Source organism: Marmota marmota, unplaced genomic scaffold, assembly GCF_001458135.2.
Source record: "Marmota marmota marmota unplaced genomic scaffold, marMar, whole genome shotgun sequence".
NCBI classification, from domain to species: Eukaryota; Metazoa; Chordata; class Mammalia; order Rodentia; family Sciuridae; genus Marmota; species Marmota marmota.
In genome coordinates, this window is record NW_025999968.1 from 14,111,985 (window position 1) to 14,129,161 (window position 17,177).

Here is a 17,177-nt window from a genome sequence, read left to right on the forward strand (position 1 = left end):
TCATTGATGTAGATATTATACAAGAGAACATTGAGTGAAATGCAAAATTTCTCTCTCACTTAGAACTGGATTTTTAATCTTTAGTTTAATCTAAATTACCCTCATTAAGATTTCTTAAGATGCAATCTCATATATTATATGTATTAGTACTGTAGTGTTTACATCCTGAAACTTAAATTTAGGTTACCACTGAAATTGGTGTTTCCAACCAAATTAGACTTCTAAGATACCTAATTTTGACCTTGTTGGTTGACTTCTAATGTAGATTATTAAGAAGGATTTATATATATAGTTAATGCATTAATTGCTATAAAACAGAACATGTCTCCTCTTTTATTATCTTTATGAGGGAAAAGTGGTTCCACTTTTATTAGCCCACAGGGAATATCACAACTTACATAAAGTAGAAAAGACTGAATTCCTCTTCTTATTTCTTTTTTTGGGAGACACAGAGGCTGACTTTAAGTAACAACTGACCCAAGACTGAGTTAATCCAGGATCTTGTAGCTCTTAGTTTCTGTGATCCTGGGTTGGAATCTGTTACCAGACTCTGAAACCAGATGTGAGTTTCACTTCCTGCTCTAACATTTGCTGACGTTGAGGTTATGAGCAACTTACTTCATCTTTACCGGCCTCCAACCCCATTTATTTTAATCACTTTATAAAGTGGAATAATAGTAGCATGTGGTATCTTGGAGACTAGTTAGCCTCCAAATACCTAATTTCTCATACCTGGGGATTCAGGAATAAAACTGAAAATAACAGCCAGATGTAGGATATCAGAATAAGTTGTAACAGCTGACATTTTCGTTCAAAATAGTTTCTTCTTCCTCCTCCTCCTCTCCTCCTCCTTCTCCTCCTTCTCCTCCTCCTTCTCCTCCTTCTCCTTCTCCTTCTCCTCCAAAATCATTGTATGTTTTCCTCTCTATTTAGCATGGTTTTGAATGCATACTGGGGAAGGACTCAATAATTTGGTTACCATTATTACAGTATTTAAGCTAATGATAGAGGCAGAAGCCTAGATATCTGCTAGAGTAGGAGGTGGATAGTTGAAGGACAGAGGATGAGGGAATTGGAAGAAGAAGATGTTCAGAATACACAGGGTCACAAACAGGTTTTTAATGTATCTTGCTGGCTCTGGCCTTCAGAGGATGGCAAATAAAGTTTAAAATATAGTTATCTATTTATCTTTATAATAATATTAGTTTGAAATAGGCAGATCACAGATAATAAGAAAAGTAGACAGATGAAAAGAAATGAGGATAATTTTGGTTTTTAAAGAGACTACTAATTTTAATGAAAAGGGCTCTTCATACCTAGTGCACAGTTTGTGAGGGACAAAGCTGTGGAGATTTAGATATTTGAAGACTGACTTATTATCTTCACATAACCCATTAATGTCAGCAAATACACTTTTGGGGACAAATAGTAAAACTGCCATTGTTATTATTTGAGGTTTAGTTGTTTTCTTTAGGGATAATACTTTAAATATCACCTTCCATTTTAAAGATAAGAAATCTTAGATAGGTCATAAAAGGGTAAATAAAAGATAAATGTACATATGGAATCACACCAGGGGAATTTTGAAACTATAACCTATGTGTGGGCAAGCTCCCCCTGGCACACACACACACCATTATCTGCTGTCTGTGTGCTGGTTCGCATTGTCCACTAGAGCTACTGGCCTTTTTAATTTGCATCCACTTTCACAAGATAAATGGTAAGGAGAGTTAGAATAAATTAAATTCTAATTACTCTACTTGCTAATTATAGAGAGCTCTGAGGAAAACAATACAAAAGATTAAAAAAAAAAAAGGAAAGAAACCTCTAATTCATACTCCAAATGAAGTGTAAGAGTTTTCCATGATGTTCATTCACTCTCTTTTCTCTTCCCTCTCTCACCTAGCATTATGAAAAGCTAACTAAGTTAATACTTCAATTTTAACACAAATCTACAAGCTTAGAGTTGTTAGGTTTATTTATCTTGTTTTATGGTAAGAGTTCCTTTCCTGTAGCAATATTTCCATTCTCTGCAATTTTCAGATCCTAGCCACATTATAAACCTGTTCCTTAATAAACTCCCTGTTAGCTAAATATTGAGTGTTATTGTTGTTATTTTTTTTACTTACCTAAGGTGAAAATATTGGAACTAAAATATTTTAAAATATGATAAAAACTTGAAATTTATCTATTACTTCTAAATGTTAACATTGTCCCCAGCTATCATTGTTTGTTCCCTTAAGAGATTAAGGATACTGCTGTATCTTATGTGATAAAAACCATCTTTAACTTGTCATGTTACTTATAGTGACATTGTTCTAAAGATGACCAGCCTTATGTATAATAATCTTTTGAAGATGTTGCCAGATAAGTGCATCATATGATCACTCCCTTTTGATATTGTGGCTTTTTGTACTTTTGATAAAGAGGCATGTGTTAATGAATGACCTTTAACTTATCTGTAAATGTCAAATGCCGTCTTTCAAAATATAAGTCCTCTGATTGCACTTATCTCCAGGGTCCCAAATGTTTTAACCTTCTGTTTTGGACAGTATCTGAGTCATAAAAAAACATTTTGAATGTCAAAATTAGGATTATATGATACCTAGAAACATGAAAAAATATGAATGTAGGATAATATAGATTTATAATATATTATTGACCTAGACTATAGTTCTTCCACAAACCTAAACTTTCAGTAATGTATTCTTATTCCTTCAACTTGATTCAGCTATTTAGGTACTTAGGATGTTCCAAACACTATGGGGAATACAAAGATGAATGAAGCATATTCTAGTGAGGACAAAACAGGTATGTGATTAAGTGAAGTGGTAAGGCATATGGGAAGTATCCATAAAAGGAAACATGAAATTCAGAAAGGCAGCATAGAAAGAGAAATAAAGAAAGCTACATTCAAGAGGGTCACTGGCTATGGATATTTAAAGATTGGAGCTTTTTTTTTTTTTTTTTTTTTTTTTTTGTAGGCATGACAGGAAGGAATACACAGAGGTGGAAAAATACGTGTAGTGATATGAGGTGGATTTTGGGTGGAGCATAGGGCATTCAGAGAAGAGGCAGGTGATACAAAACTATGGCTATGTAGGTTGAATCATGTGGAGGTTTTGAATTCTACATGAAGTCATCTTAATTCTGTAGGCAGGAAAGAGCTTTTAAAGTTGTTTTGGCAGAAGAATGATAGGATCGGTATTATGAATGCCAAGCATTTAAGTCATTAGTATTTCCAGTGGAATTTTGGTATATTTGGGACAGTACGCTAAGAAGGCAGACAAAGGATATTTCCTTAGCTGAGGCAATGACGTTTCCTTGTGATACCATTACTGCGCAGATTTGATAAATGATTGTTTGTTTACCATTAGAAAACAGTTTTTCAGAATTCTAAAGCACATAAAATATTTATGTTTAGCTCCAGGAACTTGTGATGTACTGTACCTCCCTCAGGTAGTGGTAGCTATGCCTGATTTAATGAGATGAATGAGGTGGGTTCATGGATTTCAGAATGATGTAGAGCTACATTTTGCCCTCCAACCACTATCAAAAAATGTGTGTGATCACTTTAGATGAATGAAAATATGAACTTCACTTTACTACTATACATTCAGACCTTTACGTAATCTCAGTTTACTGATTAGGAGGAATTCGGTGCATATTTTAGAAGGAATTTATAGGAAGATGAGCCATTAAACAAATTACATAGATTTTCCAAGAGTGTTTCAGTAATTCAGTGATCTTCTAGCTGCACCAGAGGAAAGCCATTTCATTGGTTAGTTCTTCTATTAATAAGGTCAGTTAAGCCAATCAAGTCAGTGTTCATTTAATCCCTACTCTGTGTAAAGCACCTAAAGAAATGTGCTGTGAAATAAATTTAAGAGTCTTTTTTCAGTGTAGTGTGAATTCTTGGCCATAAAACATAAATATATAAAGAATAAGCAAAATATCATCAGATGCCAAGCACTAAATGAATGTTTCAGAAAAAGCACTGTGACATTTCAGAGTCAAGAGAAATTTTTTAGTCACTGTATATCAATAACAGTATCTTTAAAGTAATTAAGTGAATGTGCTATTTGCACTTTAAAGTATATTAACTGATTATTTCACAAAATTAATTTCCTCAATTTATTGCCTTCACAAAGAAAGAGTTACTTCATTAACTGTACTTTGTGGTTCTATCATTGATACACTTCACTGCCTGTTTGAGTTCTCTTTATGAAGTTTAATGGGAATACATAAAAATATTTTGCAAGCTCTGATTAATACATTTATTCTGTCATTTACATAATGCACACAATGAAAGCATTTTTAATATCAATAGATGATTGAATGTATTAGATTTTGTTTCAGGTATGTTCTCAGTGTTTTGATTATAAAATTATGATTGGTTTATTGCTAAATTAGCTCTAATATCACAAACTATCATTTTAATATGTCCTTTTTATTTGATTGTGACTGAAATTTTATTATGTATATATATATGTTAGATACTTTGTTCTGAAAGTACAGATTATTGCATGTACAATCCACATTTAATTTTCCAGGATTCATTTTAAATGTATTTGTGACAGAAGCAAAGAGATTTGATTGTAGAAATCTTAGCATTATATTTACTCTGGAAGCTTGCAAAGAGCTCCAATTAAGAATGACTTCAAATGCCCATTATTATAGTGAGTATTTGTGATTTGATATATGTATTTATCAGTTAAAAGGCATTTTTATGGTAAAGGATCTCATTGAACTATGCAATGATTAATATCTGTTAGAAAATTTCTTCTATTAAACTTCAGAAAACTTTGCCATGTTCTGTTATTTGCATGTAGTCAAAACATTCATGATAAAATCACATTATTTAAATTGATATATTTTGTCATGCTATCAGTATAGTATATTGAATGTAATGAGGGAGATTTCAAAAAACAGAAATAGGAACTAAAGACTAGGGCCTGGTTTTTAGAGTGAAAAACTTTAATGCTATAATGTTAGATTTTATAGTTTTTGAAATGCAAACACTGATTAATTTAAAATGTGTTCATTTAACTTGTTTCCTTTCTTATTTTTAGTTGATAAGTAAGGGTACGGATTTTTCAATTTTGAATTTTAAAGCTTCAACACTATTTTAGAAGTATGACAGAGGGAAAAGTTAAGGCCAGATCCTCAATTGAATTACCTTGAACTGTTCAAGTTATATCCTTTTTGCCCCACCGTTAGTCTATCTTTTATATATGAAGTAATAAGAGTTTACAAAAGAGATCCATGATAAAAATCTAGTTATTACTTACAAATCTTAAAATATATTTAATCTTTTCTTGTGATAATGTCTTTGCCAAATTGTTTTCTCCTGTAAGAGGCAACTTAAAAGTTGCCCTAATTTCAAGTTGTCGGTATAACAAAGAGCAGTTGTTCTGACACTTCCTATAATGTGTACAGGAGAAACCTGGAAATCAGAATTTTCTAACTGGAGTAATGACTTCCTGGCTCTCCATAGAAGCCATGAGCAAGTTAACCATCGTGGCTTGTTCTCACAAACTGAAAAATCACATAATAGTCCCTCTCAATTATGCTTAAGAGTCGTATTTTTTCTCTTTTTCACTCTCTCGTTTAAATCTAACCTGCTACTACTACTTTGGGTAGTGGTAAAACATCACTGTGATGCTACTGATTTCTAAATACACTATTATATTTCATAAGTTTAAAAAATTGGACATGATATAAATCTTCCTAAATTCTAAGATATGCTCTTGTTTTAAATTCCTTCAGTAGTTAAAGCTATCTGATTTCTTTTCAGGTCTTTTCCAATGGTCACCTTGGAAGTGAAGAATATGATGTTCCACCTCGGCTTTCTCCTCCTCCTCCAGTTACTACCCTTCTCCCCAGTATAAAGTGAGTTTTATTTAATTTGCAGATCATTTGTTCATACATATAAAGACAGGATAATTGTGGTTTTGAGGTTCTCAATGCAGAAATGACACAACAAATAGGAATCGATAATGGAAAAATAATCCAGTTACAGTTATAAACTCAAGTACCAGAAATCAAGATTCTTCCCATTTCTAAGCTGGCAACTGAGTCTCATCTTCTATAGGTTTATCTAATCTCTTGAGATTGTGCATAGGAAAATGGGGCCAGAAAGCTAAATATATCCTGTATTCAAGAAGAGGGTAGGGCAGTATAGGGAGCTGTCTTTCAGTTTCTCTCTCTTCCTCAGAGGCATCACATTTTATCCCTATTCTACAGTTTGACATCAGAAAATAGTCTCCATTTCTTCCAAGTTCCCTGTTTCTCAAATCCATTCAGTCCCTAAGTCCTGCTGATTATTCTTTTGGAGTTTTTTGTATTTAACTAATCTTCCTATTCCTGCCTTTGTCTGGCTGGACTCTGAAAGAGCCTTCTATCTGATCATCTCATGTGGTCACGGAATTAGCATCAGTGGATTTAAAGCTAGAAAATGAGTTAATCTGGGTGTCTCATTTGAAAAATGGAGATATAGAAGCACACTTAACACTTGAGTGATTTGAGTGATATGACCCCAGGTTAAAGTCAAGCATCTAGCTCTCTTTCTCCTGCTCTGTTCACTATAGCTAATGTCATTTAATTTTGCTTTCATCAGATCTCTTTCCCACTTTAGAACCACCACTGCTTCTCCCTCATTTCTCTCAAGCTATTTGTATATTCTTCTGATATGTAAGATGCAACAGAATTTTATCCAACTAAAAACTTTTCCAGCAATTCCTAACATTTGCCCTGTAATTATGTCTGTATGATTTTTTTTTTTTTTCTGGCTTCATGAGTTTTCTATTTGTTCCCTCTTATTCTCTATCTTTTTAGAAACTTCATCCTTAATGTCCTTGTCTCAAGCTCTATTTCTTGATGAAAACTTCTGTGACTACTTCTGTTTAATGATTAAGACTGATTTGTACTATTTCGTTTAGTTCTGTACATTTCATCATATGTTCTGCTATTTTGTTTTCTAATTTTAAAAAGATAATAAAGTTTTGAAGTCCAAACCCTTGTCTGTATTCTCCAATTCTTCCCTGGAGAATTCTCAATTGTTGATTGATTGATATTAATTTTGTCTTCTGAAGCCCTCATTTCTAATTGAAAATCTTAGCTTCTTAGCTCCTTACTCTGTAGTCACTGAACTCCCACTACATATAGGAAAAGAAGGATAAGCTAAATCTCAGCCCCCAAGAAATTTACATTCTACTTTGTAAAATAAAATTAAGTATGTGAAATCACTAGAGAAAATTCGTCACTAAATGAAGTAATACAACTTGTTAGATTCAGAGATTTTGAAGGAGAATCTCTTGTAGGCTGTGTAAGTCAAAGATGTTTCCTAGAGGGTACAGTCATGTCCAGAGTCATGAGGAATGACACAATTGGATAAGGTAGTATATGAGGGAAAACATGAGTGTCAACTTGAGAGCGTTCAGGGGACGGTGGGATACAACTAATTGGATTATTTTTCAGTGAAGACTTTCCTTGGAGCTGCCACGTATTCATCAGACATGGTAGCAGAAACAATTACACATGTTATGTGCAGGGAACTGAAAAATCAGTGCATACACGTGATGGTATTCTAGTCTCAAATGAAGTCTATGTATATTTTATATAATAAAACATCTAAACTTAGTTTTCTCTGTTAATTCAAACAACTTCAGAAAATGAGGGAAATGAAATCTTCAATTAAACTTTCACATTGCTTATTAAATTTATATTGCCAAGTGTGATAACAGGTAGAGGTTGTAGTTTGCTTCATTAGTACTTAATATTGTACCTGCTTCTCCTGTAAGTAAATCAAAAGTAGCAAAATCAGAGTATACTGTATTTTACTGATATTTTTCTAATACTTTAGTTTGTAAGATCAGCCATCTCATTATGCTTTCTTCCCATTTACTCTTGATGTTTTCCTCAAAAACAATTCAATTGTTTTACCTAGAGAAATATTTTAATAATGCATACTTAACAGCACATTAGTTTTCTATTTTGCATGCTGCAAATTAGCCATATTAGTAATAAGTGTGTTAGATTTTAATGGCACACTTATTTTTTCATCTTCTTTTTGTTTTTGATTCCATAGGTGGCAGTTGTTCATTATAGGAAGTATGTAAATTATATGAAAGAAACAACACATATGTATACCATATATATCAATGTCCAAAGTTATCATTTGGACAATTTTAAATTTAGACATTTTTAACACCAGTTAGATAGTATTGTAGAGATAATTTCATGCCCTCCTTTGCCACAAACATTAGTATAATTGTAAGCATTTTTCTTAATTGTTTATGCACTATTTATTATGAAACCAGCATGGAATTTTGAAGTGAATAGTAGAATAAAATCAGACTGGTTTCTGAACTTTGCTTTAGTATAAAGTATTTGTCTTTCTGTGAAGAAGGTAAACTTCTCTGGACCTTACTTTCTCCATCTGATTAATCAGAGGATCAGTTTATCTTAAATAATCTCTCAAATCCTTTTAAGGGGCCACATCTTAGGTTCTACACAATATATTTTTTAAAGTTTATTTATGGTGCTAATTATATAGAAATTTTAGAACATGAATGTTCATTTATACTTGGTTGATCACAACCCTTTCCTGAAACCAGTATAAATTGTATTAATAGCCAGTATAAATTAATAGCCAGTATAAACCAGTATAAATTGTATTAATAATAATATTAATGATAATATTATTATTAATATTATTATAACATTGGATATGATCATTATCATCATTATTTGTCTGCTTTGGCTTCATTAGAGTCTACAGCCAGAGTACAATGATAATATATCCTTGGTTCTGGAGGGTCACAGAGCAAAAAAGTCTTAGCAAAATCTCACTTACTGAAATGGGGATGTTGGACATTCAAGTACCCAGCTATGTTAATGTGTTTTTCAAACTCAGACTAAAGCAGAATCTTATAGTTATCCCACATGTTGACAATCTCAAGGTTAAATTCCAGAATATCAAAGCTATCATTTAGCTTTTAATCTATACTACCCTGTTTTATATTTATTGAAGTGTATTTGTTAAATATTTGATACTGTTACTATCATCTTCATTTACTTAATGGTAGAGGATAATCTGTGATGAGGTTTCCTTTCTGGCCAAACTTTGTATGACTTATATGACTTGCAGAGGTAATTTATGTTGATACCTATAGTAATATAGAATTTATTTGTAAAAAACATATGAAGTTGTAAAAGTGGGCAGAAATTATAATTATTTTATAGGTATTCTTAATTTTTTGAAATAATGGTTTTTTCATGATGGTTTCTATTTAATTAACATCATTGACAGAGCTATAAATATGAAGTTTGGGTAAATACTTTAAATATGGATAATATTTATTTTTTAGAGGAGGAATAAAAATCTTATATGAATTATTTTTACTTTGCTTTTCATATTATGTATTTACTAATTTATATTTATGTTGAAATATTTGATTATTTAAATTAAACTAAATGAAACTCTGGGCATTATATATTGTTAGATTAACAGATATTATTAAAGTAATAGTAGAGTTTTTACTTCTAGACAAGATAATGTTCTAGAGTGCTAAGGAATATAATTTCTTTATAAGAATTATTTTTCTTGTATCTTGTCATTTAGAAGTGTGGACCTTTCATATTCTGGCATACTTATCATAGGTTTTCAAATATCTATGAATCAGTATTATATTTGGCTTATGTTTTTTTAATAAAAAGAGATGTTATTATTGATTAGTGTTATGCTTTTTTATAAACAGATAAGGTACTGATGTTTTAGGATCCATGAATACAGAATCCAAATTTTGTGTCAATATTCCATTTTCATCTCGTTGCTGTTCAGCAAGCAGTTGGAGATTCAGCAAGAACAAGATAAAATAAAATCCTCTTTGGAATTTATGGTCTCATTAAGGAGAACAGAAAGTAAACAAATAACTATATTGTATCTTGTCAGCTAGTGACTCTTAGGAGGAAAAATAAGCCCAGAAAGGTAAATAATGACAGAGAGTTCTTACTCTCAATGAGGTCCTAAGAAAAAACCCTTCTGAAAAGGTAACATTTAAATAGAAACACCTAAAAAGCAAGGGAGCCAGCTGCCAGAGTATTCATGTCGGGTGTTGACACAGGACAGAACACAAGTTCAAAGTGACTTCAGATCTGTTTTTCTAGTCTCTAGTCAGTTAAATTGCTTATAATTAAAGCTTATCTGAAAGCTTAATTGTATATCACACTGACTTTTCTCAATATCATGAAAGAACCTTCAAAAATAGCATATATATTTAACTCATTTTAATATTTTTGGGAAATTATTTATATGTGGCAATCATGCAATAATCATTTCAGTTATTGCTGTCTTTTGTTTTCCCTTTTCTCTGGGTTATGATCTCCCTGAGTTAGATTATGTTCCTTGTTTGGTTTGAAATACTGTAGCACAAGAAATGTAGAATAATGTTTATGACAAGTCCTCAAGATTCTGTTTTAATTAAAAATAATTTATTACTTTACTTTTAAATATTATTAAATGAAAAGAGATTCATATGTGTAGAAAACAAGCAAAACAGTATCACAATTTCTGAACAGCAAAATGTTTCTACAAATGATTGATCTTTTATTGCTTACTGGCTTACTCATTTCTCTATTAGCCATTCATTATTTTTGTCTAAAAAGCTTGTAAGTGCTCAGGTACAAGCATACCATTCAAATCTTCAGTGGACCCAAAGGCCCTAAAATGTTTTGTAATTCAAGACAGAAATATAAGAGTAACATAGTTTAGTCTTTAGAAAACACAGCATCAATGAATGGTCATGTATTAAATACACATTATGGAAAGATTAATTGAGGTTTAAAGAAATCATTGAATTTAAGGATCAGTGTAACAGGAGTTTCACATATACATAATAAAATGGATGTTTATGCTTATTTATTTTTCTGGGAAAGCTAAGGAGTAATTGAGGTGTCAGAAATTACTCAATTTAGGAAAGAAAACTACTTGGTAAGGGTGATGTTCAAGATATAAATTAAAAGGATTAAAGCTGATAGAGAAGTTGACCCCTCAGATTATATGCCTCACCCCAGGAATATGAAAATGAATATGAAATGCCCTGGAGGAATGCATTTGTGAGTCTTTAGTTTTGAAATGTAAAAGTTTCTGGTTAAGTACAACATTATAAAATATCTCCTGAGCATTCATGTTTCTTGGTGTATTCCAATGTGCATATGTAGACAATGAACATGTTAGGAGAAGGCTTCAATAACTAATACGCAATGATGAATTCAATAAATGTACATGTTTCAGGAAAGATGGTTTTGCATGTTTTAGAGAGTATGTCCCCATGCGTTGCCAGAATCTTAACTCAGGAATGAAAGCAACCATAACAGAACACAGGAGCAATGTATGATGATAATATAAAATTAGTACAATAACAGATAAATGGCAGCATGCTTTAGTTGGTCCCTTTAGGTTGGAACCAGCCAAATTTGATTTGTCCTTAAAATTTTTCATTAGCTAAATCAAAAACTGAAATTTTCCCATGTTCCATAAGCTAGAATTCTTTTATCCTGCCAAAGAAATATATATATGAGGAAATAGTGAATAATTATAAATCTAATTGTTTTACCAATTATTTATTTGCAAGTAAAATTGAGCCTACTTTTTTGAGTTATTGAAGGGGGAAAAAGTTCCACCTGCAATTACAAATAGGGTAATTTTCTTAATTTCATTTTTTTATTTGGTGCTGAGAATCTAACCCAATGCCTCACACAAATTAAGCAAGCACTATAACACTGAGCCACAATCCTAGCCCACAAATAAAGTTTTTACATGGACTTTGTGTTTGATATTTCAGAGAAACAAAGTTCTTTACACTTTTTACCTTTGTCTTCTATTTCCATTTGCAATAGAAACTGCTTTCATTTTTTCCTTTCAGAACATTTTTTAAATATATTTTATACCTTTATTTTATTTTTTTTGTGTGGTGTTGAGGTTTGAACCCAGTGCCTCTCCCATGTGCTAGGCAAGCACTCTAATACTGAACCGCAACCCCAGTCCCAGAACATTCTTTAAAAAAATTTAAAGTAATGAAAAAGTGTGCTGTATTGATATTCTAATTAATTGGCTTGTTTTTGATTCAAGCAGAGTATTATAATTGTAGGAGGATTTTATATTGAACAGCAAAATCTGAAACTTTAAAACTTGATTAAAATGGTAATAAATGAGAAAAACATTTTGTCATATTTAGGTACAAGTTCCACTTGACATGTTTTTTACATTTCTAAATATAATTCACCAAAATCCATATTAAAGTTATCAATCCATAACTAGGAAGTTTTACTAGTAAGTTGTTATTATTCAGTAGAATATTAGATGAGTTTTTTTTCCAGAAATGCTTAATCAATTGATTTGCAGCACAATAAAAGAGTAGATGAAATTTACATACACAGAATTCTTTGTCATTAAAGGTAACATATAACATTAGCCAAAACAGGTGTTATTTTAAAAATTGTCCATTGACTCAAAATGAAATGCTTCTTTGTAAGCTATTGAATCTTTGGAAGTAACCTACAGATATTAGAACATTACTGACATTGATGTGGTTATTGAATAGTTGGTCAAAATATTTCCTTTTCCTTTGTGCAGTACATGCTTTTGTACCATAGGGGGAAAAAAATGATCCATTATGAATGAAAGTATGTGAGGACATGGAAAAGATTTACATAGTACTCATTTCATTTTGTAATAGAACCTATTCTGGTACCTGAGACAGCTAAATTGATGTCTGTGTGCACAAGTGCTTATGTAAAGTAAAGTTTTAAAACCCTTCTCTAATGCCATTACTATTCTATAGCCCACCTACCTTCAAGGTTTAACCTTGGAAGTAAATCATAGTCGGTGTAACCCTTAGCTGATTCTTGAGGTTCTTAGTATGTGCTCTGGGCTGTGACAGCAGACCTTCCAACACTGTAACACTGTACTTTCATCTCTCCAATTACTGTCATTTGAATTCTAACATAGCTCTAACAAATGAAAATGCAAATATCATCTTGAAAAATTCTTCAAAGGGGTAAAAATTAACTTTTGAAAAATCTTAGGAAAGATTTTTCTTTGAACTTCATAGAGATTTAACTATATGGTTGAAACTTGAAACCTTTAGGTCTTTCAAAATATCTTCCTGTAATGGGCAGAAAGAACCACCCACTCCCCACCAAATTGTTCTTCTATTCTAACTACCACTAAAGAGAAAATCTGAAATGTTCCAATGTGCAAAACTTTTTGTGCATATGTTAGGAATGTTCAGCTGCCAAAGTTTTTGCAAATATTTCAAAAATTTTTTTTAAATTCTTAGAATACTTCTGTTTCTGGGCATTTCAGACAAGGGATAGTTAACCTAGGGGTAAGAAGAAATCAAAATGAAAAATTCATCTTAGGCTTGATAGTTTTGTATACCAAAGGCCTCTTGCTCCCTCTACAGAAGGTGCTGCAAAATTGCGGTCTCTTGTTTGGGAATTTTTTGGTTCATTCTTTCTTTAGCTTTCTTTCCCTCCTTCTTCTCCTTCCTCTCTTTCTTGGAAGAGATTTCATCATGATGTCCATGATGATCAACAAAAAAGTTTTGGATCCATATGTATTTCCATTGTCTTGCAATTGGCAAGGTTGGTTTTGTGCTTTTCTCCCTCAAGTATGTTTTTCCATGGAACCAAAATGGGTTAAATTAAATTCTGTTAGCAACAATTATGAAAAATAATACTTTTTGTTTTTTGCATTTGTTTTATTTTGTTTACCCAAATGGATAAGTAAAATGCTTGAAATTTTCTTTTAGTATTAGGTACTTATTTTAATGACTTTAATTCTCTTTTATTTAGCCCAGGAAATTAAGTTAATAATGTGCTTCAGAGCCATAACAAGTTCTCTTATCTGGTTCTAATTATTCCATTCATTTTCAGTTCTTAGTTGTTGGTGGTAGTTTAAATAAAACTAATAACTTGGATTATCACTTCACCTTGCAGTTTAGTTTCATTGAACTAAAGGATTTTCTTCAACTATAGGTAATATTCGCAAGAGACAAAAAGTTTGACTCTTCTGTGGAGACTACATTAATGTATAAAAAACTATGACATGCATATTTTTGTCATCTTAGTTTAATCATTTAAGTTAAACTAGGAAAAAATGTTAATATTTTAATAGCTTTGGTTTGAATATTGTGTGTGTTTTCTCTTCTAACTCCAAGATCTTTTCTTTTATTTGATAGATTATTGTTTTTTTTTCTTATTGTGCCATTTAAAATTATTAAGTCTGAGAATTTTATAATCTTGTCAAGAAAGTATTAACTAAATGTTGAAAGTCCTTTCCATTTGTATTTAGTATATGAACAACTCCCCTGATGTTATCCTGTAATTGAAAAATGAATGTAAGTGACCTAGTAGCTTCTTTGATTTGATATATCATATCAGACTTGCTGTTTCAAACATGTATTATGCTTAAACTAGGTTCATTTTTTCCCCCCTTGGTAGGTGTACTGGTCCGTTAGCAAATTCTCTTACAGAGAAAACAAGAGAACTAGGAGAGGAAGATGACGATGAATACAAGATTCCTTCATCCCATCCTGTTCCCCCAAATTCACAACCATCTCATTGTCATAATGTAAAACCTTCCATTCGGTAAGCATATGGGAAGCTTTGCATCATCTAACTTCTGCATAAGCATTATCATTTGTGGGGTTTCTTTTTATATAGTTGAATCAAATATTTGGGGTTAAAAATTCCTGATTTCCTGCTCAAAGCTTCCTCTTTCTATATAGTATTTTTTGTATTGCTTTTAAGGAGAAAACTAAATGTAATGGAATGTTTTGTTGCCCTCTAAAAACTAATTAAATGTGGTTATATATTATATATAATGATTAATTCATGCATTTTGAATAAGCTGTTTTAATATGTTATCAGTTCCAAGCACATATATCATAAAAAAAAATTAGCGCTTAGAAACTAACTCTAAGGTGTTATACCAGCCTTCCTTAGAATTTTTCTTCGTGATGTGAAGATCAGTATGATTCATATTCGTTTCCCTTTACAATATACTACAACTTCTACTCACATCTTGTAGAAGTGAAAAAAAAAACTAAAATTCTTTTACTTAACTGTTTTCATTTTTTAACCAAATTCTATTTTACCTTCCCTTTGATCAAAAAAGAATTTAAGCAATAGTAGTTTTGTTGTTTCTTCTTTCCATTGTTCATTATTCTTGCTATACTAGGAATATCCTAGGTATTTGAAGTAGCAGTCACTTTGAGAATTATCAGTAATGGGTGCTGTGTATAGAAATATCATTTATTTATAAGCATTATTTCACATGTATATGATTGAATCATTAAGCTATAATCTAGTAATATTTCTGTACTTTATATCTAACTGACACATATAAGATAATCAGTGATCCAATCTCATCTTCAAAATGACCTCTCTAAGCTCCAATTTCCCATGTGGACCATTTCTGAAACTGCTGGGCACACAGAATAGAGCTCAGATGCTGCCGGTATCTCCTGACTGACAGGGTGGGAGAGCAGTTGGACACTAGCCCTCTGGGCCATCATCACTTAGTGTGTCATTTCCTTTGAGGTCAAGCCAATCCTCTGAAAGCACGTATGAGTGGAGTATTTCCTTCTTTTCAGATGGAAAGACTTAGCAGTGTTTTAATGCCTTTCTTCAAATATCTCACTGAGATAGATAATGAAATAAAAGGGTAAGAGAAGCAAATTTTCATTAACCAAAGGTCTGTCTTAAGTGATGCTGGTTAGAATTATCAGCACTCTGCAGAATTATTAACCAGGCTTAGTAACACTCTGCATTCCAGGGCTTCATTTTTCAAAGCAAGAATCAGTGTACTTCTTGCTAATTGCTGGTGTTTAAGACAGTTGTTGAAAAAATAATAATCATTGAGAAGACAAAGAAATAGCTGGGAGGCGATTTGTTATATCAAAAGGACCAAGTGTCTGCTGATAGAGAAAAAAGTTATTCCTTCTCATCACATATAAATTGTCACAATTTTCAGTTCCTTTAGCTCTTACAAACGAGTAGTAATTTTTTAAAAACTAAATAGGATAAACTTTTGTGTTCTTCTTGGGAGTCTTATTTTTTTTCATTGCTGGAGTAGTGAGGAGTATAATTTTAAGATGTTAAATTTTAATTGTCACATCATAGTGGATGATATTTTGGTGGCAGGCCTCCTAAATCATGAAAATAAATTTGAATTATAACCATCATTACCATCTTTCTTTTGTTATAGAGAAGTAATAACTGCTGATAATTCCTAAACTTAATTGGAGTGAATTCTTCATCTAATTTCTTCTTGAAAGCTGATAGATGAAGCCTCTTCTTATGTCCTCTCCAAAACACTCTTTAAACTTAACACTTCCTCTCCCTCTGTGTTTCCCCCCTTTGGAACATCAGGAGAAGAAAATTGTCAATATGTGGAAAAGGTGAAACAGTAAATGAATAATTCAGTTCAGTTTCAGTAAAAATCCATCATTATTATGAAGATGCAATACATGATAACTATTTTTAAATGAACCATATCTGGCTCCTTAAAGAGAAGTGGCCACCAGAGAGAATGGAAATGAATTTCAGATGAAGCACTCTTGCAGTATCTATTCAAATACCCACTATCTCCTCCATTATGTATGTACTTTTACTTTGCTCTAAGAATTCAGAGTAATTCAATGGAAAGTAAAATGTAAACTTTGCTTTCTATAGCTCTTTGTTAGAAGATTGTTACACAGCTAGATGCTGAAGACAAAAGGCCCTCCTTCTCTTTTCACTATTGTCTTCCCATGGCTCAGTTTTACCCATTGTGTTCTTAGTATGATTTCAAAAGTATCAATACTAACCACAGACAATCTTTTGTAGTGATTATTAACTTTTACGTACACTCAGATTAAAATTACTTACTGTATACTCAACACTTAAGTCATTTTTCCACAGCATCAGAGAGCCTGTTCACAACAGTAGTGAAGTAGTATTAGGCTTAGGTCTTTGAATATACATTTGGAATTTTAATGGAATTACTGCAAGTTTAATAATTGTCCTTCTTTTGTGGGCTGTATATACCAACATTGATGCTTTTTCCAAAAAAGACAATATATTTAGTTTCAAACTTTATATGAACAGGAGTACTAGTTCCCTCTACC

The 17,177-nt window shown here is 31.9% G+C and overlaps 1 protein-coding gene across 5 annotated transcripts in view; it reads left to right on the top strand.

The window, feature by feature from the left end:
• The window catches only part of Cblb (Cbl proto-oncogene B), a 203,276-nt gene that overhangs the window by 158,008 nt on the left and 28,091 nt on the right, over window positions 1-17,177 (top strand). For all 5 annotated transcript variants that reach the window (XM_015478558.2, XM_015478561.2, XM_015478560.2 and 2 more), the window contains exons 13-14: window positions 5,798-5,892; window positions 14,509-14,655. In XM_015478558.2, the coding sequence (XP_015334044.1) occupies window positions 5,798-5,892; window positions 14,509-14,655 (242 nt within the window). The remainder of the gene's footprint in view (window positions 1-5,797; window positions 5,893-14,508; window positions 14,656-17,177) is intronic.